Here is a 24,476-nt window from a genome sequence, read left to right as displayed (position 1 = left end):
CCTCCCAACAAGTCATAACACAAGGATTCTGCCAGTTACAATTGGGGCGGAATTGATCGGCTGCGTAACGATTCAGCTGTGTTCAGGCTCTGCAAAAGCCTGTAAGGAGCCTGGGGAGTAGCAGTAAATAACAGTACCTTATGTCTTTTGTGTGATCCTACTCCGAGGTCCTGAATGATGTAAAGAGGGGTGCCCCGTCCCGTCCTCCTCTGAGGGCCACAGAGGGCCCGCCCTTTGCCCGGGCTTAGCCCGGCACGGCCCCGCGCGCTCCCGCGACGCGGGAGGAGTGTCTTGCTCTTAAGCGCCTCCGGGCGCGGTGACCTGGCGCTGACGCTGCTCCCGGCGTCCTCGGAATGGCGCACAGCCCGCTGGGGATTGTAGTCCGGTAGTGAACGCTCCCCCCTCTCGGCGGCCGCTGGTTTGAGAACGGCGGCTGGGGAAAGCGAAGCTAGCTGCCACAGTATCCTGGCCACAGGTAGGAGTATTGGCTGTCCCCCACAGAGTTCTGGCCCCCCGCTCCTCTGCAGGAGTGTCTTGCTCTTAAGCGCCTCCGGGCGCGGTGACCTGGCGCTGACGCTGCTCCCGGCGTCCTCGGGAGGGCGCACAGCCCGCTGGGGATTGTAGTCCGGTAGTGAACGCTCCCCCCTCTCGGCGGCCGCTGGTTTGAGAACGGCGGCTGGGGAAAGCGAAGCTGGCTGCCACAGTATCCTGGCCACAGGTAGGAGTATTGGCTGTCCCCCACAGAGTTCTGGCCCCCCGCTCCTCTGCAGGAGTGTCTTGCTCTTAAGCGCCTCCGGGCGCAGTGACCTGGCGCTGACGCTGCTCCCGGCGTCCTCGGGAGGGCGCACAGCCCGCTGGGGATTGTAGTCCGGTAGTGAACGCTCCCCCCTCTCGGCGGCCGCTGGTTTGAGAACGGCGGCTGGGGAAAGCGAAGCTGGCTGCCACAGTATCCTGGCCACAGGTAGGAGTATTGGCTGTCCCCCACAGAGTTCTGGCCTGATAATGTGAATATGTGGCAGGGTCTCCTTGGACATAAAGCATTCTCCCTGAGCATCCAACAGACCCTAAATCAAGCTGTTCACACTTGGGGTGAGAAACCATTCCTGGTCTCTCCTCAGGTGGCTTTCCTGAGCTCAGGATCTACTGTCACCAGAGATCCTAGGAGGTAAAGGTACGAAGAACCAACATGTAATACAATTCATGTATAATCAAAGTAAAGCTCACACATAGGCAGATATAATAATAATATTAACACTGTATGAACTAAAGGCCACATAACTGTGGATAGAATTTACAGAACTGTTTTTTAAGTGAATAATAGGATCATGCATACTCCGTAAACCCTTTGAAGAATTACTATTCCACCAATGTCATTCAGAGGTGTTTTTGTCACAATAGAGACTTGTTCAGAATGGTGATGTTGCAGATATGATAAAGGTCATTGGCCAGAGCAAAAGACACTTCGCCTGAGTACCATTCTGATAATTCATCACAAGTTGACTGAACCTTGTTTGAATAAAGGCTGAGCATCATCTTTTCTAACAAGTGGGTTTATCCTTTTATGGACAAACTGGATGCAAGTGGAACAATATTTAGGCCAACTATGTCAAGAAGCACTTTTTTCATATAGAAATTAAAAAAACATCTTCCTGACTTTATTTAAACATGAATTTCTCATAAACGGGTATGCATGATCTATTTATTTATTGATCATTATTGTGATAAAGTGGCTCTATATATACTGGACCAGAAGAAGGTACAGTGTGTATTGAGTCCACAAACCCCAGAGGTATAACAGAGGTTAAAGTCAGGGCTGACCTTACTCTCCAAAGTGGTAGCTTGGTCGAGCAGTAAGGCAGTACCAGAGGACAGTGTAAAGCATTTGTTGTACACACTCAGTCAGCAAAAGGTTTCACACACTCAAGGATTGAACTCCAGGCCAATTGTTTTTATATCAACAGATATAGTTGTTTTATTTTTAGAACCAACAGGTATAAAAATGTACTTTTCTCGATATGAGTACTCTCTGGTAATTACTTTGCAAAGAGGCAATCAACTTTGTGATCACAATAGATACAGTGGTTGCAGTAGGCAACACAATTCTAAACACACTATAGCTTTGAGCTCAATGGTTTTTCATCATATAAGTACAGTTGATTACTTTGTAGATTACATTGGTAATTCCAGGACTGGATCCTAAATTCAGTCCTGGGGTCTAAGCTGAAACCAATTTAGTAAAATCGTTTTAGTTACAGTAGTGATTTTTCAGTCATATAAAGCTGTTTTAAAAGTTCACACTTAGAAACTGTTGAATGAAAATCTGGCAATGTTACCCAATGGGAGAAAATTCAGGTTGCAGGTAAAGTATGATCTCGTTACTTTTGTAATCCAGTACTAGGCTCCTAGGTCCAGTACTAGGGTCTCAACTTAAAACAGGTAAGTAATTGTGTTTCAGTATTTTCTATGATTTTTAAAGAATATTTCAAGTTTTCAAAAGTAGACACGGAAGAAATTTCATAGAAAAGCAGACAATGGATTACTATGGAGAAAATACAGATTACTAGTCAACCCGGTAAGGATTACTTTTGCGTTTCATTACTGGGCTACAAGGTACAGTACTGGCTTCACTCCTGATCACAGGTGAGTACTTTGGAATTCTGTTTTCGTCTGATTTTATAGGAATATTTTAAAGTTTCAAAACTTCACACTTGGAAGAAATTTCACAGAAAAACAGTAAATGGTTTGCTATGGAAGAAATTTAGGTTGCTAGTAAACACGATTATGATTACTTTTGCATTTCAGTACTGGGCTAGAAGGTACAGCACTGGCTTCTCTCCTGATCACAGGTGAGTACTTCGGAATTCGTTATTCGGCTGATTTTAGATGAATATTTTAAAGTTTCAAAACTTCACACAAGATTTTTCGAGTCAGACCAGTCGATGTTATCCTAAGGCAGGAAAGTGAGTCGTCGGTTTTCAGGTGAGTACTCGACTGGTGAAGTTAAGGTTCTGGGCATAGACTCAGGGGTCCCCCAGGGTCAGGTAGGTACAGTTAATTCACCCTCAGCGGCACAGGGGCGGCCGTGTGCAGAGGTAGTTAGGTCCAATGTTATCCAATGAGAGGCAGGGGCCTTTGGTTGGTGGCTGCTGACTAGCAGGCCACGCAGCTGTGGGAGCTGGGCTCCTGGTCACTTGCTCAGGGTAAATGGGGAAGTAGGATAGGACAAAGGTTGCACTCCCAGGGGCACTCGGGCAGCTGGGTGCAGAGTGTTTTTGAGCCGTCGGGCGCTCAATGAGGATCTTGAAAAGGGAACAAAGGCTGCAGGCTCGGGGACGGTGGATCTTCTGGAGCGACCAACACGTCGAGGGGTAAGTTGGGATCTTGGAGGATAGATAGGCACCCAGGAGTTGGGCACAGGGGGCCGTGGGGCACTGGGTGCAGGGGTGTCTTTTGAGGTCGGGAAATCTTACCCCCTGCTGGTCGCAGTCGGAGGGGTCCTTTGTCCTGAGGCTGCAGACGTCATCGGAGTCGTCGAGGAGGGTCCTTGGGCACTGGATTCCAGGTCAGAATCTCCGGGGGGACGTCCTCAGGGTCTTGATTCACTCCGGCACAGGCCAGGCTTGGCGGGTGCAGAGTGTGCAGGGTTCGTGGTTCCAGGCTGATGCCAGGGCTGGTTACATGCTTTGAGCAGTACCACTGCTCATGGGCGACCCAGGTAGTCAGAGTCACAAGGCAGTCATGTCCTCTGGGGTTTTTGAGGTTGCTGACCACTGGAGACGCCGGGGTTTAGCAGGAGCAGGTTTGAGGGTCGACAGGCCGGTAGGGCTGGAGCCAAATCAGTTGGTGTCTTCCTCTTCTTAGCAGCTGCACGGCAGGTTTTCTTGTTCTTCTTTCTTGTTTTGGTATCTGGATCTAAGGAAGGAAGGTTCAGGGAGCCCCTAAATACTGAATTTAGGGGCGTTACAGGTAGGGCAAGGACAGGGATCAATAGGTCTCTGTCCTGGGGTGGGTACACCCCCTAGCCTGCTCCTCTCCTGTGGGAGGGTGGCAGGAGCCTAGCTGTGATTGGACTGGGCTCCCCATCTTCAAGATGGCCGGAGCCTGGGGTCGTGCTTCACCTCGTCTCCCCCACCTGAGGGGTGGGGTTGGCACAGGCTGGCACCCCCCCTTCCTGACGTTGTTTTTCCCGCCAGTCTTCCAACCAGAGTGAGGGTCAGGACTGGTCGGGGCTGGTTGCTGGGTACAGCAAATGGTCTGGAGAAGCTCACAGAGGCAGCATGCCTTTGAAGCTTCCCCCTGTCCATCCTGGGGGAGGGGACCTAGCACCTCGCCCAGGATGTGCATTGTTGCAGGCCCAGGAAACCGGGGGGCTCTCCACCCAGGGGTCCAGGAACATGTCTGCTGTGTTGCAGCCTCTGCAGCCACTCAGCCCAGACGTGAATTGTAGGTTAGGTTTCGGGGGCAACTCTAAGATGCCCTCTGTAGTGCATTTTACATAAAATCCCACACTGGCATCAGTGTAGGTTTAATGTGCTGAGAAGTTTGATATCAAACTTGTTAACCTTCAGTGTAGCCATTATGGTGCTGTGGAGATCGTAATGACAACCTCCCAGCACCATATACTCTTAATGACATCACTTTACTCACAGGGCCCAGGAATCGCCCTGGGTACTGTACGGGCACAGGGCTCATGCACCTGTTCCCACACCACTGGCATAGGGCACCCAGCTAGAGGGGTGGCTGATGTATGGCAGGGCAGTGGGTTTGTGGGCATGGCACACAGGGATGTGTGCCATGTCGACTCTTTGTTTAGTTCTGCACCAGGACACTCAGCCTGCAAAGGCAGTGTGTGTGTGTCAGGGTACAGAACCCCTAAGGGTGGCACAATACGTGCTGCAGCCCTTAGGGGTCTTCTCTGGTCACAATGCCCTGGGGACCTAAGGTACCATTTACTAGGGGCTGACATGTGGCCAGAGATGCCAATTGGGTTTAGACTTTGGTACAGATTTTAGGGAAGGAACACAGACCCTGGGTACCTGATTGGCAGGTACCCAGGGCACGCCAAGGAAAAGTGCATCAGGTATCAGGCAAAAAGTGGGGGGTACTGCAACAGAAACTCACTTTCTCACAATTATTTACTGAAACATGAGGTTTGTAGCAGAAATTGTTAGTACCTATTGAACATTTAATATCTTTCTTATCTGTGGTAGTGGCTTACCAATTGTTATTGAACTTTAGACCTATTCTCATCAAAATAGCTATTTTAAAAGGCTAGTGCGTGGGACTTTGGCATCAATATTGTTAACAGGATCTCTTTAAATCCTATTGTAACTTTACAGTGTTTCTTTGTGGATCTTCTAAGTAGAGCCAGGATCAATGAAAAGGCCACTCCTTGAGTGCATGTTTGGCTGTGGGTAGATGCAATGACCACTGAAAGTATTTATCTTTGCCCATTGAATAATTTCTGGACATTAGTTTAATTAGGTAGGTCTTTACACTCCACTGTAGAACTGTGACCGATTGCATCACAACTCTTGTTGTTTGCACAATTGAAACCTTCACTCCTGATTTCACTTGCTACTACTAGTCCTTGTCTTTTACTGTGGTCTTGGCTACTCCTAGCTTGCTAAGTTCAGCAAGCAACAAGTACTAGTATCTGTTCTGTGCAGTACTGTTGGAATGCAAGGTCCAACCTTCATACACTTGCTAGAGTCCCAACACGTTAGCCACTTTAAAGCTGAACATCTTGATATAACTTTACTTATCTGGTTCTGGTTTAGTAAAGATATACCAGACACAATGTGAAAAATGTGGGGTTCTAAGAAGTCAATTAGCACCCAGAAGGCAATGTATGAATTACAGATTTTTGAATGTTGGAGTATTTTCCGGGTGGCACCCATTTGCATTATGAGTATTTGGCAGGACAGGCAGTGTGACTTCAGGAACAGTTTGCACTTTCTTCAAAAGTTTAAAGTTGAACTCTAGATGCAGCCTTTAGAATTCTGACCATTGCTGTCTTCCTAAGCTGAACCTGATATCCTGTATTTCAGTCACACTAAAAATATCTTTCAAAGATGAAATAAACTTATTTTTAGGAGGACAATGGCTAACCACACGCGTGTCATACACACACTTGTCTTAGAATCAATGTGCTTGGTGCCAGGTTCAAGTTTGAAATTTGTTTTAGGAGCAGCACTTAAAATATGAACTCTTGGTTCAATATGGTCCCTGCAGGTGCACAAAAGAACTCAGGGCTTTGGGCTGGCCGATCTTTAAGCTGCCTGTTGACTAGAGGGTCTGGGCAAATTCCTTACTTTTCCATCTGCGTCAGTTGTGTATTAAAAGTATCTTATTTGATTACTAAACATTTTAAAACAATTATCATTACTTTAACACAATTCAACTTGCCCTTCTCAATGGTGATTCTATTATTCTGTTTAACCGCTCAACCATCCTCTTGCATCTGTATCGTGGTCAAAAACCATCCAATCCACCACCATTTATATTACATAGGATTTCTGTAATACATCATTGACAAGCAGGATTACTGTATTTTCTAAAATGAGTCAAAGCCATTTTGGTCCTCCTACTAGTTCTTTATAGACTTCTTCAGGACTAACTCAGGGTGATTTGGTTCTCCTAGAACATGTAGAAAGTTTGTTTTAAAAGAGGTCATACGCACCCTTTGATTTCTTTAAACAAGAAGCATGAGGCAACTGTCAATGAACTTGCTTGCTCTCTATTCATCATTTTGAAACACAAATGGTTTTTAGGCCTCTATCAATACTATTCTGTGAATTATCATCTTCTATAGCTAATCTGGATCCCCAAAGTGTACTTTATTAGAAATTCGTTAACTGAAAATAATTTTTGATATAATAGAAGAAAAGTTTAGCGCAGCCACTTTAACCAATGTTTATTTTTTTCGGGACTACTTTACACATGACCTGTTGCTCTTTAACATATAAATCCTCCACACTGACTCTCCACCTTGGATTTTGAATTTACAACTGATGTGATTGCACAGTTTTCAAATTTACAACATCCACTTCTCTGCTCTCACCCATCCTTTTTTCCCACCAAGATCATACATTAATTCAATATTTGCATGACAATTTCAGCCACAGAAACATGATTCTTTATGTCCTCCATTTCATTTTCAGCAGATTCTCTTCTTTTATTAGTGGGCACATGGTGGTTTGTAAATCCTTCAAGGCATTCATATTTAAGGATACCCTTTGTGTGAGTGATTGTAACTCTTGTTGCTTTTGTAGCTTCAGGAACCTCCCTGTGTTTGCCACTCATCACATGAAATTATGGGATCAAGATGTCCAATTTAATTGTAGTTTATTCTTAGTAAGGTGTACTTAAGTATGTGTATGATGGTAGTGCAGAGCAACACTTCAAGTGACAAGACCCTGTACAATTGTCAAACTGCATGGAAAGTTTCACACCTTGGCCGTACACCACAGGAAACACCAATGCATCCTCTAGAGTGGGCATGGGGGGACAAAGGCACATCCATGGAGACAAACTGATTCTTGCCCTTCTTCTTCAGGGGCAGGTGTCCTGAGAACCCAAACAGCCCAGTCCTAACACCATCTTAATTCGTCTGCTGCTCACCAGCTATGGATATCACAAGGCTCTGTGGAGCTCATAGAGCACTTGCATGGAAAACCCTGGCTATGCACTTCAAGCTCCACCGATTGCTAGTCCTTTCGTGTACCCTAAGTGATACTGTATAACTCCAAAATTAGAGCTGTAGCAGCACGCCGACAATCACAGTTATCGTGAAGTTGGCTAATCCCCAATAATTTTACTGGTTGCTTTGAAGGGAGCAAGGGAAAGGGAGAATGAAAGATGCAGAAAATGTGTGGGGCATAAAGTGCTCATTTTTCTGAACTCAGCACGGAATATATGGTACTCAGAAGAGACTGGTGGTAAGCCAAGGATTGTTTTGCCAAACACAGTCTGGGGTTTGCCTTTAATTTGGCTGGTCGATTCACTTTAGAAGAAAACTGAAACAGATAAAGATATGAAGACTTCTCTGCTTTTTTTCTGTGAACGATTTCAGCCTGTCCACCTGAGTATTTGGGAGAGCTGTCTCCAAATTTGGACATTATTCTCTAGATCAAGATATTTTTATGAGGTCTAATGAACTCTGACTGACCCCAAAAGACACATGGGTCCAGATCCTTCCAAAAGGTCTGCTTGTCTACCGTAAATGCTCTATTTATGATGAAGAGTGCAGTTATCCTAGTCTAAAAAACTCCTTGGTCTAGTAATATTATTTTTTACTTCCATTGTTTCCCATGAACAGTGTTTGCTTTTGTAATAGTCTGTGACCCCTACAACTGATTATCTTTACCAGTATTTAGTAACTGTATTGATGAATTAGCAATCTTGCATGTGTGGCAAATTGATTTTTCTCTGAGGTAAGCTGTACACTGTGTGTCAGCCTGTCAAAGTGCTACAACAAATAATTGGTTCACTCTAGGGGAGGGAAAGAAGAAATAAGTCATTACAGAGAGTCAAGCGCAAATACAAAAATGATCAAAATCAAAACAAATAAGCACCTAGAAACAGAATAGAAAAAAGACTTGTTTTTCCAAAGGCAATACAAACCAATTGTTATTGGCATATTATAACAACACTCAATAAGTGCATTAAGTGTCACTGTGCAATGCAGTGAGAATCAGTGAAAAACAGAAGGTGAAGAGACTTGTTCAAAATAAATGGTACAGCTAAAGCTTTTACACACAATGGTCTGCAAAAAAGAATCTCTCCAAGGAGAGCTTCACAAGTTCTGAGACCTAATAATAGTGAATAATGTAGTCCATATTTCATAACATTAGAAAGTTGAAGTTTTGACCCTGGTTTAATTGATCAGGATTATCATCAGGGCAGTTGTCGAAAGACACTTCAGAAAATGCAACCTAAGAACCAATAAGAGAAAGGAAAGGAAATTGTGTACAGGAAACAGTAACAAGAGAAACATGCACAACCTGACCAAAATGGTTTACCTAGAAAATATCAGAATCAACATATCAAAATCAAACATGATGTTTCAAGCATAAGAGATATCAAGCTTGAGGCCCCAATCATAGACAAAAAGGAGGCAAGAAAAAGATCATTCAAGTAAGAAACAACCCAGATCCAGCTTAACAATAGACCAATACACCATAATTCAAATACATAATGTACCTGGATTGTACTAGAACGAAGATGCTGTTATGGTATAAAATGTCCACAGAATGAATCTAGAATGAGAACATAGGGGGCCCTCAATAAGATCCGGCAGAATGCAAGGCACGTCAGTAGCAATACAAGACAAATGATACAAGAAAAATACTAGAGAAAATAGGTTAAATGATAGAGGCAAGTCCACAACACATCCCATGGAAAGGGGATGCCCGGTTGGCATCCAACCCACAGGGAAAAAATGTTAACAGTTAGACACAAGCAAAACAACTGCCCACAAGGAAATGCCTAGCAGGACCTTTAAAATCAAAAGTACGGCACAAACAAACAAATGCCCAGCAAGGAACACCTAGCAGGATGCTCCCAGCAGCAAAACAGGGGATGATTTAACTGCTAATAAAAAGTGGCTGTAAAATTCAAGACAGGTCAGTGTTGCTCAAACAGTAATGCTTACTGTGCACTCCCTCAGACTTAAATAGAATAAGAAAATCCACCTGCATACATGTGCGCCATAATGTGTAACACAATCTAACGCAATCACATGGGGTACCCAGAGAATAATGGGAAATTAAGTCACATACAGAAAGGAGATACAAGTCCGACTGAGGTAATCACCAGAGGCACAAACAAGCCCAAAATGAAAACTATTATGGTAAAAACAATACTAAAAGAGTCCACCACAATAGACTAAAAGAGAAAATAAAGTACATAAATAGCAAATATAGGTATACACAAGGAGAAAACGTGTAATGTGCCTGATAGAATAGGATGTAAAGTCCCAAAGAAGGCAACCAAGGCCGATACAGAGGAAGTGCAGAACATGTACACAATTGAATGAATAGAGCCCACAAACCGAATAAAAAAGTGAAACTTGATATAATTAAATATGGATTACATGAATTACATCAGTCCTACATCAAATTCCATATGTAGACAATGGCAGCATGCTTTCATCATTGATATTTGTAGCGATAAAGGTCCACACAGGAAGGTTGTAATTCAGGATGTTTTATTGAAGTAGTAAACATGTTGTACATTTCAGAACATCAAGCAGGTATGTAGTAGGTCAGAGCCCCACCAGAAGCTGCCTGTCATCTGCTCAGCCCATGACCAATGGTCACTTTCCCTCTCTCAGTCCCAACATTCCGAGGCATTATCAGACTCCAACATTCTAATGAGACAGAGCACAGGCACTGGCTGAGCAGGGGTGGTAAAACACTATACAATATAAATGCAGGATACTACAATATTGAGACGAGTGACGGATGAATCCAGGTGGTCAATCTGTCTGCGTTCCAAAGATAACATGGTCTATTTTATATTGGTACCTTGTATACTCCTTGAAATATGTTTTATCACTTGCCATTTCAAATGGTGATGCAGATGTCCTGCTTGCTGGTAATGTTCAACAAGCGGGGCACAGTTAATGTTGCACAGTCAAATAGCAAGTGATCAAAATAGTCTCAAGGAGTAGGCAAGTTACCAAAATATACTTTCATTCGGCTTTTGGACTCTGTTCCTTTTTGTCTGCACACAATATAATGTGAGTCTCAAAAATTGAGAGTTAAAGATATCACTTTTATGGAGAATTAACGATTGTTATGACTGCACTTCAATCAGGCTATGATGAGATGTGTGAACAATTAGGCAGTAAGCTGCTTTCATTTGTCCACCAAACCTTTGTGTTATGTGGAGAGGAAACATCTGAAACCAGGACTAAAGTCTCCTTCAGATGTTGTTAGAAATAAGATTATGCATCATCTATTCAGCTGTATCTGAGAGGGAATGCAGACCTCTTTCTCCTGCATCAAGCACAAAATTTTCTGATTAGTCCTCGTTTATTTTGCAAAGTTAAACTGATTACCGTCAACGTATTCGCTGTTCCAAATGCATACTTGCAAAGTTAGTTGTTACTCTCATTCAGGGCCAGACTGGCCATAGTGGGCACCGGGCCGGAAGGGTGAGGGCTGGTTTTAGACTGGTGCAGTCTGTTTTTGGTACAGGGAGACGGTTTTGTAGCAGTGCTGCAATATCGGCCCTCCAATTAAATTGCCAGGGCCAGTTTGCGTTCCCAGTCCAGCCCTGCTCTCATTTATGCAAGTAATTACTTCTACAGCTACTGTATTATCCCCATTGTAACATATCTTCAACAAGGCTTGAGATGCAATCTGAGATAGGTGCCTACTAGCACTGAGTGATGAGCTCCTAACTAATTTGGTTTGCATATTTTCATACGTGGATCTCACTGCTGCTCCAATCTGACTCTCATGAAAAATTCAAGAAAACAGATCTGAATCTTTTATTTTTTAGATTCTTCTCCACATACATTTTTACCCACCTTGTTTAATAGTTTGTCTCTAGACCTTGATATTCTGTTGTTTTCTTTTTTCTGGGTGATCTAACATCCTTGAGGCAACCTGGTAACAAACGGCCATGTGATATCATTCACTTTGGTTTTAACAAAGTGTCTCCATTGCACTTTAAATCTGCTGTATCTGTTTCTTTCAGTTCCCTTAACTTTAACTTCCAAAACAAATCCCTTTTTATCCTTTAAATCCCAAGCATGCAGTGCTGGAATGTAGAAGGGTCTATCACTAATTCCACGTGCACTTTTGAGGCCGCTTTCACACAAAAATCACTAGGATAGGACTTGGGTGAAGGTATTTCTGCAGATGTCTGGCTTCAAACATTCTAAAATAATTACTTGACTTAAAAAGAGCTCTATTGGCAGCATTTGAAGATTTGTTTAATTTCCACTTCTTTTCAAAGCGTTTCTATTTCAGCAAAGCTACCCAAAAAATAATCCCACCTACCATCTGGAGCTACAGATGCCGAGGGGCTTGGTAAATCAGACAGAGAGTGATTCTGTCAGATTACAATTGGATTACAAGTTTGTCCATGAGAATCCCCTCAGAGGTGAGCAACTGCTGGAGGAATAAGAAATACAGTACTTTGTTCCTTCATTCATTTTTTTATTTTCCCATGACATTTCACCCCAAGATTTTCAGCAGCTAGAGTCCACAGTTGAAAAACCCTGAATCCGTAGGGTCCTCACTGAGTAAAAGGTTTTGATGTGGTCTGTAACCCCTTTTACCTGCTCGACCAGAATTACAAGCATGGGGCCATAATGGAATGGAATGCCTTTCTCTATCTGCTCTAGCTGTGTAGGAATAAAGGAACTCAGCACAGGAAAAAAGAACATAGAGCATTTTGGAGGACAATGAGAGTGTTGGGAAAGGAGTAATATCGGTTTAATTTGAATAGAAAATCAATACCTATCATTTTTTAAATAACAATGAGTATCTTCCTTTTTCTCCGTGTTAGTTTTTTTTACCAATACAGATATTTCATTTCACCCTTTTGTTCAACTACTTACTGTCCCTCATTTAAGAATTATATCAACAAATGAGTGACTGGGGAAATAAGTGCACCCAAACATTTCGGGCATTCTGGTCTTGGATTTGATTAAGCACTTTACAGTGCTTATGTTCTGAAAAAATAAGTTGTTCAGGGACCCACTGTTTTTGTCAGAAGTCACACAGCGGCACTGACAAGGCAGGTGTTGCTCAGTACCAATCAATCAATCAATCAATCTTAGCATTTGTAAAGCGTGCTACTTACCTGTGAGGGTCTCAAGGTGCTGGGGCTGCCAAGTCATAATTAAACCTCATGCCTCTTTATTCCATGACCAACACTTCCTGTTTTCTTTTCCTAAGTCTTACAGTTTGTTGGACTTAGCCGTCTCTGCAGGGTCACTCGCAAACATTTTGCCTTCACCAATTCTACTTTGCTTAATTTGTTTATGTTGGTCTTTCGACTCTATGCACATTACCACTGGTAACCAGTGCTTAAGTGTTTGTGCTCTCGTTGGAAACTTGGTAAAATTGACCTACACCTAATTGGCACATCTTACTTACTTATAAATCTCTGGTCTAGGTACTACGTGGTACCCAAGGACTGTACATTAAATGCTGCATTGGATCAGCAGCACTCATTGTGCCACCTGCTGAAGTAGCATTTTTAAACGAGTCTCAGGTCTAATAATAAAGCATATAGTGTAGTTTTAAACTGCCATTCAGACCTGCCAAAATAAACTTTTGGCCAGGTTTAAACCGTCCTTTTGAATTCATATAAGTAACGCGTATGCTAGCCCCTAAAGGCCCATAGGGCATGCTGCATTGTATTTAAAAACATTAGGACATGTGGTTTTAAGTTTTACTTGTCCTTGTAGGGGAAACACTTCTAAATTCGTATTTCACTTTAGCAAGGCCTATCTCTACATAGGATAACATGGGATTACCTTATTACATTTAATCACTTTTGATTGGGAGCAGTTAGAAATATCATGTTTATACTCTAATTAATTGTAATTCAAAATTCTCTTTAATGATTAAGTCAGATTTTATGTCACATTTTTTAAAAAGCCACTATTATTAAGTTGCCATTTTCCTGTCCTAACTATTTGTGTCTCTGCCAGTGTCCTGGGTCACATGATTGTGAATGGCTCTGCTGTTGGGCTTTGTGTATTGCCCCCAGACAGTGAGACAAAAGGGCACTAGGGGTTGGCTTGATGTGCTGGGGCAAAGTTGTTCTATCCACTTATACATCAAAGGGCTTGCCTCCAGCACTCACAAAGAAACCTGACACTGGTATTTAGTCACCCCAGACTTCTTGGAGCCATAACAGGTGAATGGAAGAACTTTCCAGATGTGTTGGTATTATGGGGAAGCCCTTACTTCAAAGGCTGGCAACAGGTATAAATATTGGACCCTCCGAACACCTCTTTGATACACTCTTGGACCGGTGGAAAACTTTGGAAGGACTGCTTGAACGAGAAATGGGCCATGTTTTGGAAACCGGGACCATCAGAAGTGACTACAGGGGATAGTTGGCTAGCCTCCTGTGTGAGCTACTGGGACATAACAAGCTGCAGAGAGCTTGATCCCTGCACTTGGCATCTCCTGGAGTGAGCCTAACCCCCACCCTCCCCAAGTGGTTCCCCGGGGCTCCTGGCATTAGAAGTGCTGCTCCTGCCTAACTCTAAAACATGAGGCTTAGAACATTTTGCACAAATATTGCCCTGAGAACTGACTACAGACCAGGACCAACCTGCCAGTCAAGGTGCCGGACGGATTCAATTTTACTAAATTGTTTGGAATTTTTCTCTGGTTGTGTTTTTCACTTTATTACTGTATGAGTGCCGGAAAATACTTTACACATTTCTTCCAAGTTAAGTCTGGCTTTTGTGTCAGGCTCCCAATGGCTAAGCATAGTTTGATTTAGTGACTTTAGTGGTTCACCCTGACCAGGATTGTGGGTGTTGCTTGAGAATGATTTTCACCCTCCTCAACCAAAAACTCAAATTCTTACACAGTTTCCTATTCACCCCTTCTTTTTCCCTTATATTTGTCTTTTCAACAACCAGCCATAACTCTCAAACCAGCCAGTTGGAGCATATACTGCTAAAATACTTGCACATTTTAACACCATGTCTGCATGTGTACCCACTACAAGCCTATGGAACGCAAATCTGTGACATAAACCTGTTACTGTAAGCAAAGCCTGCCGGTGAGCATATGGCAGGATCTTCTGACAGAGATAATAAGAGCCTTCCTAGAGACTAATATACATTACATCAACACACTGCTGACAATATTCATTTCTTAAAATCGTGCTTCAGGTTGTCAATATGGAATGCAAAGCTATGCTTTAATGTGAGAGGTAAGAAAAATGCAAATATACTGCCTCGAATAAAATTACTATTAGGCTTACTGGTATATTGAAGCTAAAGGACACTTCAAATTGAATAAGTAAACAACATTTATACTTTAATATAAAGTATATCAGTGCTCATTGTGATAGAAAGGTGCAACGGAACATAGATGCTAAAGCAATAGGAATAAAAGATTACGTTTTTACACTCTTTTTTCCTTTTACTGCCTTTCTTTCACTTCTTCTGGGTCAAAGTCTAATAATGAAAACAATTGTTCTGATCCCCATAAATGAGTGTCAATGCCCACCACCTGTAACCACCAGCAGATATTGAACAATGGCAATGTAACTTTTCTTGGGGCTTTTGGACTAGTTTCACATTGATTTCACTATCTGTTGTATGATCTTCTTGAGTGTAGCATATATTTACCTTACATATTTCTGTCATCTGGAGTCCTGTATTCAAGGACACAGCCATTTGTAAAGCAAAATACAAGTATACAATAGACCAAAACCACATACACACATACATTCACTTTGCAAAGAAATCACACATCAGCTTCCATGTGACACTATCCTTGCTCCACATGGGCATGCTGTGAACAGTTACCTAATCAAGGAATCTCATTCTTTGCTGTGGAATACATGAGCCATCCCAAAACAGAGCTGTACATTTTAAAGCACTTGAGATGCAAATGCTCACTCTGAGGTCCTGAAATGCTGTAAGGTGAATGAATAATGTATTAATGTTTATTCTGGGTTCTGTCCCCTTACATAAGTAAAGCACAAGTGATCAGGAACCTTAATTATGATTTTGAAATCTTCCTATAATACTTTTTTCTGTAATATTTTGCCACTTTGTGTTAATAACTGCAATATATATTTTTTTCTTTTCCCTCTTTCTGTTCATCACACTCCTCTTAAGGAAACCACTGCGTAAAGAAGAGAATGGAACAAGCCGAGCTGAGTACGCGATGAGCCCACAAAACAAAGTACTGGACGCTAATAATGCGGTCGTCTAGTCTTCAGAAGCCCAAGATGGGTGCAATGTTAAACTTTTGATCGCGCTAAACAGTGCTTGGGAGGATTCCAAAGGGGTAAATGAAAAGAGCTTCTGGTCCAGAACTTCATTTAGGAAGACAAGGAAAATAACTGCAGACGTATTTGTTATTCAGAAGAGGATGGTGCACATCTCTTCAGCCTTGTTGGTTGTTGAGCAGATCAAGGATTCTCGGAGAGAAGATTTCACAAAGGTATAAACACTGCATGCTGCTTCTGTCAAAAGCAAACCACTTCAGGATGCCTCCAGCTTTTCGGTTTGACTTACCAACGACAAAGAACCAAGTAGGACTGTAGGGTGATCCATCAGCGAAGCAGCAGCTTTATTTTGCCTTTGTTTTCAAATGTAATTTGTAGAGGAGACACCCACATGCCCTGCTTGTGCAGTTATAATTTACACCATATCAGCTTCAGGTTTTTGTCGAGAGGTCTCCTGCCATATGCCAATCAACCAAAAAAACTGCATGCACTTAAGAAAGGAACCCAAGAGATCGGCCTGCAGTCTAATGACTATGCAATTTCCAGTGGCTGAAGGCTATTCGAGGAGGAAATAATAGTTCCAACATTAGTTATTGGTGCGGATATATGGATAAATATAGTTTTTAAAGGTGCTTTAAACATTATTACATTATAATTAACCTTTTTTTACTCCTTATAGTTTACTTTGTAGCTTTAAATGAAACTCAACTCTTCTTTGTAGCATCGCGTGCTTATTATCTTTACAAAATACCTGAACGTTGTTCTCCCTCTTGAAGGGTATTTTGTTTACACTTTGGGGTGACTGACTTTACTTAATTGTGTTTAAGGGCCAGCAACAACGAGAACCAAAGTTCTCCCTGTGCCCATCGGGGTCGTAATTTCTGTCGAAAAGGGAGAGTTCAAGGGCAGAAAAAAATAACCTCGAGTGTCATACCCAGGCCTTTTCTACACAGAGAATGCCAATTGTGCCAAATTCTATATGGTGGTTTTGTGACGTTCTCTGGTAAGACACACTTCAGTCCAAGCTAAGTCGGGTTTTTATCAAATCCATTCCACTTGGAACTTCGGATGAAAAGCAAATACTGCGTTCTCTTCCCTCTCGAGGCTGGTCTCTGTTCTATTTTCTTTTATTTTTTATCATGGAACTTGTTTTAAATGTACAAGGAGAGAGCTATCATTGTAGAGGGTGCCATACTTACCCGTGTCTTTGAGCATCTTTTGCAGAATGTTGCGGTTCGGTGGGCTAAAATAATCCCACTTTCGTATTGTCAGTATATCTGCATCTCAAACCTATACATTTTATATAACTCTATTACTCAATGACTTTGTTCATAATGTACATGTATGTATATGTATCCTACTACAGGCGAAAATGCTGCTATATCACCCTTGTTAAGAAACTTGTGAGCTAATCCTGTCTCTTCAGCTTTTCATTCAATCATCTTAAAATGTACTGCCCCACATGCTTAAAATGGTGTCTAACTTGTGGAAAATTGAAAGCAGAAACATTATTTATTTGACAATATAGCTGTTAGAGCTTGTGTAAACAGAGGAAATAGAATAGACTATAATTTCTGTTCTGGACAGGTGACGCTGCACACTAACTCAATGATGACACAAATATCTAGTTTCCCAAATATTAATGCAATACTCCTGCAATTCTTGTGGAGATTTAGTCACAAAGTGATATGTAATGGTTGATTTCCAGCATCTGTTTTGTAGAAAGCTCTAATTACAGTTTGATGAAATGGTACATATTTCCGTCTCCTAGGTCTGTCTGTTTGTACAAAATGCACTGTTATATGTAGTGGTTTAAGACTGACTGCATGTGATGAGAAAGTTTGAGAATGTAGATGAGGCGCATGTCATGTTCCGCAATTTACACGTTTTCGTAAGATTTCTCCTCCTCCCTAGAAATATAGGCATGTTTAATTGAATATGGTTGCAGTTCGTTCTTTATTGATAATGGCCATCAAAATGTATGTAATTTTGCACCCTTCATTTAAAAAACACACATATGACATTAGAATTGCAATCTTGGACCCTAAACATCCAACAATATCACACTCTTTATCATTACGTGGAGACAGTTTTTGCTTTCTTTTAAAAAAAAAAAAGATTGATACAATGTGACTGGATGTTTTATGTACTGCCCTTTCATGTGAGATGCACAAAACACCGAAACATTGTCTATTTGTCGCATTTCACTAAGGATAGTGATTTCCCTGCATTTGGTTGTAAATATCCACACGTTCGATATCCTAAAGTGCATATATCTATCTAATATAGCTACAGTATAGATGTGCACTCTGTGTATATGCCCTCTGTCTATAGAGAACAGATTTTATGCATGCTGCAAATAGTGACAAAGTTCCTCCAGTCCTTATGTGACGATTAAATGTGCACATAAATACACGGAAAAAGAAAACCTAGCTTTTCTGGGCATTTTCTAAGCATTCATTGGCAATGTGTAGGATGATCAACATTAGCTATATCTCCCTAGTGGTGCATAAGCACACTGTAACAAGAATTGGAAGAAAAATGCATAACGTGCTATGTTTTGTTAGTAACGCAGTGTGTCTAAAGCTTATTTATTTCATAAACCACCACATGTCATATACAGGGCAGCATTTACAACAAAACATCCCTCCACTTTGTTTATACCAAAGTTTTTAATTTTTGTTCTGCTGTGACATGCTTTTTTGACTTTTGTGTGCAAATTATGTATGTTTATAACTCAACAAACCCAGTGACAATTGTGACAAACTACAGCAAAAACCTAAATGGTTTTGCAGGTAACAATATTGCACATTTGATCTGAAAGCGGTCAGTGCATAAAAGCCTTCTGGTCTGTCTTTCTTTCATTGCATTGGGGGCAGTTCTGATTAAACATAAAGCTTCAACAAAAGGAGCTTATGTGTCTATTTCTTTTGTACCATGTGCAAAGGAATCACTGAGAGGCTGAATATGCAGATAAAGATTCACTCTTATTGGGTGAGCTAACAGAGATTAGCGGAGGATTATGCCATGTAAATGTGTCGAGCAGAATAAGGCTCCTGCTTGACAGATCAGTGTGCAACCTAAAGGCTCACATCTTTAAGTCTCTCATTCCACTAAGATCTTTTTATTTACCACTTTTGACTAGATAATACATGTTACTAAGGATGTTAAAGCCTGAAGTTACTAAGCATGATTTATGCACAAGTTCTTTTCATTTTTATTTTGAATAGTGACGTGGGTATTGGTAATAATGCTAACATAATCCTTATCAACACTATAATAATTGTAATAATAATATTATAGTTTTTTGGCTGTTATCAATAAAAGTAATTAAAATGGTCATAGTTACAAAAGTAAGGTAATGTAATGATTTACATTCATACTAATGTTGTTATTTTTACTAGTAGTATTATGTATAATTTTATTTTCAGTACTCTCATTTTCAGTATTAGGATCATTAAAACAAATAATAACAAAAACATCTATCTTGTTACTATTAATATTATAATTATTAGCATTGTTATCAATATTATTATCATTAGTAGTAGTTGTATCATTTCTACTTATTTTGGGATCCAATCGTTCAAACGTTTTGGAGGAACACGATGCATGAAACTAACTGCAGTGGCCACTTGTCATTTTGGCCTCTACACCAATACATTATTTTATTTAATAATCACAGACCTTATTTTAGAAAAACGTAGCTACATCAGCTAATCAAGAGATCACTGTTAAATTTACATATGTGGATAGGAAAGACAGCATACCTTTCACTGACATCCTTCACCGTCATCTGATGATTGTTAATGCAAAGATAACTTGCTTCAGTTGCAGAATTAGAGAGCATCAAGTTTCAAATTTAGAAGCAGCAAAAACAGACTTCTAGGATAAGCATATTGATGTGTGCTTTACAACATATAGGAACATAATCGTTTTACAATACATTTTGCATCTGTACAAAGCATATTATTTAAACTGTAGGAATAGGATATTAAAATGTCTAATGCATGAATGTAAATATTCTAAGATTCGCCTTTTTGACTGTGTGTCACATGTACAGATCAAGATTCTTATTGTTTATATCAGAAGTGTAACAGTAGTTCAACAAATACAGAGACAATTACTGTATGAATAATATTGGCGTCCTGTTTCCAAAAAAGCCATTAATGTATATTATTTGAAATGTATATATGGGTATTGCGCAGTAAGCATCTTCTGTACCAAAAACAAACATGATGCATATGCATATTGTGGAATACTATGTGTAAAGAAGCACCATGCATATTTTTCTTATTTTAAATAAAAATGTCCTTTAAAACATCCACTATGTTGTTTCTCTAGCTTATGCTACAATTCAGGTAAGAACAATTAATAGAAAAATGTACACTTGAATTATAGATGCGGATGAACTCTAGCAGACAGCCGCCCTCTCTATCAGAAGCTTATAACACTACACTAAATAAAGGATACTCAGTGTAGAGAACTAGTCCTCGTTGAAACAGTGGAAAGAAGACGAGGCTGTCTCCCAACTCCAGCTGACCTAAGCACCAAACATTCTGTGATAACCTTGGAGAATCTTGCCAGCAGCCTTGCAATGAGATGGTATGGATAAATAATATATTATTATGCAGATTGACTTCTACAGCTTCAAGGATGCACAGCATTTAATGGCGTATGATTTTTATTTCGGCAAACATACTGTTGTCCAGTATGAACCCTGTTGGTAATATTTCATAAAGCTAGCGGTTTGGCAACTGGTTTTCATTTAAAAATGAAAATGTATATGATTAATCAAGCAAGTTGTTTTTATTTTCTTTGTTGAATATCAGCTTATATTGTACCATAGGAAAATATGGCTTTATGCATTTTTATTTAAAAGATACGAGCAGCATCTGCTTTGATTAGTCTATTCAAGTGCTCTAATCCATCACTTTCAGTCATATTACATATCAAATATGTTATCAAATTACTTGTACACTAAAATTGGGACTACTAAACAGCACATTCTCCACCGATTTAAATACCAGATGCATTTACATCATGATTCCTTCAAAAATTGTTATTTTTTGATAGTAAGATGATTTCTAAGTATTTTTTATTTGAACATTCCCAACCTCTCTGCTAACTGATAGAAGTAAAATCACACACTGCAATGTCAGCTGCCTAAAGTTAAGCTGAAGTAATTCCTTTCTGAGATTGTGGGGGGTATATCCATACCAATGCCAAGAACCCTGGAGAGGTCAATAGCATTTGAGAATGAAAAGGAATGGTAATAATATGCAGCCTTCTTTGAGGTCAGTGCAACATAAAACTCAATCTTTGAGGGCAGCCTTATACATACTATCCACCCAAATATAACTATACATTTAAGTGGTAATGGATTCCAAGTTGTGATTTATACCTTAGTTAGTTTAATAATTGTATTGAAAGTATTTATTAGATACAGTGGCATGGTGGTGGGGGTAAAAGGGTGTAAAATAAAACGAAAAATGAACTTACCTCCTTACCATGTCTCTCTTCATCATCTCTCCGTGTCTGTCCCAGCCAGAACAGGAAGCACCCAGGCTCCCCTAAGCCAATCACAACGCTGCAATGCAGCATTGCGATTGGTCTGAGGGCCAAATTTCGGCACTCAGGCAGGCACTGGGAGCCTGGGCATGTTGTCCACCCAGGCTGTAATGCTGCCTGGGTGGAATGCAGCCTGGTTGGAGAGCATGCAAAGTGTGCATGAAGGTTTAGCTGGGCCGAGAAGGCTGGCCAAACATTCATGCACACTTTTATAGTGCTCAACACTCCTCCCCATGCTCTAAGAGCAGAGCAGCCCCGTCCTGTCAAACTGCTGCAGCAGGAATAAAATAAAATGATAATAACAGCAAGGTATTATCATTATCATTAGATTTTTCCTTTATTCACACTGCTGCACAAATGTGTGTTTAGGGAATACCTCTGTAGGACTAACTTCCCCTCAAAGGTTACCACCACTGCAACCTGCTTTGTTGAACTTCACTTCATGAAAACACTTTCCATAGTATGTATAATTTGTTTTATTTCCGCAGGATACATTTCTAGCACTAGTGTGGAAAAATATTTGGCTATGGAGCATAACGTAGGAAACCAGTATTAAAAACTAGGGCTCATTGAATGCCTTTTTTCGAACTGGAATATGTGTATCAGTAAATATGCTTCTCTGATCATGATACTTCTATATAAAGTTATAGAGATAGTTATCGAAGTCTTCCAATAGGGTTTCGATTTCACGAAATTATTTTTTATTGTTTTTCAGTATGAGTTTGGGCACGCTGAAAAACATTAATGTCCACGTTTATTTCTAAATATTGGGCATTAACACAATACTACTTTGTAACTAGTGCATTTTCAGAACACACTATTTAACCTTTCTCTGTTACTGTTCTTTTTGTATTAAGTAACTGAAATGTCACATTTTATGTTCAATAACCTTCTTTTTGATTAATGTTCTGCTTTTCCGCTCCAAGGATAGTAAAATCTATTCAGGATTTAAGGATGTCCAAAATTAATAGCCATCAAGGAAAATTTCATAGAATGAATAAAAGTTGACATTTGGTATATAACATTTGACCATTCTGAAACCCAGACTGGATTTTACTATTTAGTTGTCTGGCAAGACCAGAATTACTTTACATGAGAAAATAAGAAGAATAAGGTACAGACCCACTATATTGCATATGTTATATTGTATCACAATAATAGTGTATCCACTATATCGCCCTAACCACTTCATTGCAAGATATGTCTACGAGATGTGGAAGTTTGACTATCATTTACATACTTTCCTTGGCAATGTTGTGATGAGATTTAGTGCTTGATTTATTATTCAATATGACTTATTATATGAATGAACACTAATATAATTTTAGATTAACAATTCACAAGCTGCTCTAAACCAAAGAATTGTATATGTCTCAGTACTGGCAGAATAAGAGGGTAAAAGTGAAACTCTAACATATTGAGAAATAATAATGAATATAAACCAATCAATAAGAATGTACTCAAAATAATAGAACCAATACCATGTGGAGAGGCATTTGTCTAGTTTCTGCCCTTAAAAATGTGATGAATCATTGATTTCAAAACTCAAAGTAGAAATGTCCCTATATTAGCTATCTCATTAAAAAAAAATCATGCTTCACACCCATTCATACTTCTAAACTACTGTAGGTGATCAGCAGGTCTATCATTTTTATTATTTCAATGTAATCCTAGTATGAAAAAAATAAACCTGCACTTTGCTGTGAGGGCTTGGTCTCTCCCAAAGTTCGAGCACAATAAGGTACATTAATGCAGCTTGCCTTACTGAGGCAAAGTTTTGTGGGGCAAATGCAGTAGATAACACATTTTGCTGTGACAGGGCGTGGGAAAATAAGTTCATATGAACCTAAATGTGTTGAAAACAACAACCCTGCTAAGATAATCTTTTCCCCGGTCCATGGTGCACACATTTCTGAAGATTAGCCTTTATATCTTTTTTTCATAAATAAATTTACGTGGATTATAAAACATGCACCCATAATGGTGAATCTTTCATTCATTTTATCTACACACTTAATGGAATTCACTGTTATATTGAATGTATGCATTTTGCACACTATAGTACTATTTCACAAAAATGGCATCACAATTCATTTTAACACTTACTGTTAAAACATAACAAATCTACAGACTATGGATTAATAACATTGTTCATTCCTTAACCTGGAAAATTAACTATACTTTCTGACTCAGCATATCTGTAAACAAAAGTCTTTGCTGTCAAGGAGGTGTAACAACTGCTCCTTGATGCTACCTTAATGTACTGACCTACCGAATTTTATTGTGAACCATCTTAAAATTCACATGATGAGGATTTCAATAACCAATCCCACATTTTAGTATGTTCTCTGTTTTCTTTGTATGATTCAAATATTGTAAATGTTACCTTCTGTTAAACACAACAACTCAAATAATTAGGCTGTGGACTCTAAGGTCTCCAATTAATATATATTTACTTTAAATTTTCATGATTTTTCTTATCCCTGTATTGCCTCTGACCAGCCTTTCAACTTCATCTAATACCTATAAACAGTATTAGTTCACTTCATAACCCTGTTTAAAAAATGCAGTGCCACTGGTGTAGTCAAGTTTTTAGCGTGGATCCTGCTCTTAGGTTTTATTAAACAAAGTTTGGATGTTTACATGTGCCTGTCCATATATACCAATCCACGAATAATGGATAGACAAGGTAGGCCTACGCTCTTCCTAAGCTTCACATGGTCCACATATAAACATGTTTGAACAATGAACACATCCTAAACAAGTGGCTCTGTTTTTTTGCTATTAACATATCTTGGTTTTCTATTTTATTCTGATGTATCTGTTGTCATCAACATTTCTTTTATATTCTGATTTCTTTAATATGCAAATATATGCTGACCATTAACATGGTTTTAATTCTTGATCTCCATTCATTTCTAATTGTTCATTTTGCAGTGAATGTTTTAACAAAAATT

The 24,476-nt window shown here is 40.1% G+C and overlaps 1 protein-coding gene across 3 annotated transcripts in view; it reads left to right on the top strand.

Annotated features, from left to right (window-relative positions):
* The window catches only part of PRIMA1 (proline rich membrane anchor 1), a 606,350-nt gene extending 586,079 nt beyond the window's left edge, over positions 1-20,271 (top strand). For all 3 annotated transcript variants that reach the window (XR_013600946.1, XM_078660091.1, XM_078660090.1), the window contains one exon: positions 15,839-20,271. Coding sequence is in view for 1 of the 3 variants with exons in the window: in XM_078660090.1 (XP_078516216.1) it covers positions 15,839-15,935 (97 nt within the window). In the remaining 2 variants the exon portion in view is untranslated. The remainder of the gene's footprint in view (positions 1-15,838) is intronic.
* Positions 20,272-24,476: the final 4,205 nt, after the last annotated feature.

Source organism: Lissotriton helveticus, chromosome 9 (genome assembly GCF_964261635.1).
Source record: "Lissotriton helveticus chromosome 9, aLisHel1.1, whole genome shotgun sequence".
Taxonomy (NCBI): Eukaryota; Metazoa; Chordata; class Amphibia; order Caudata; family Salamandridae; genus Lissotriton; species Lissotriton helveticus.
Note: the sequence above shows the minus strand (reverse complement) of the source record. Positions and strands in the feature narration are given on the sequence as shown.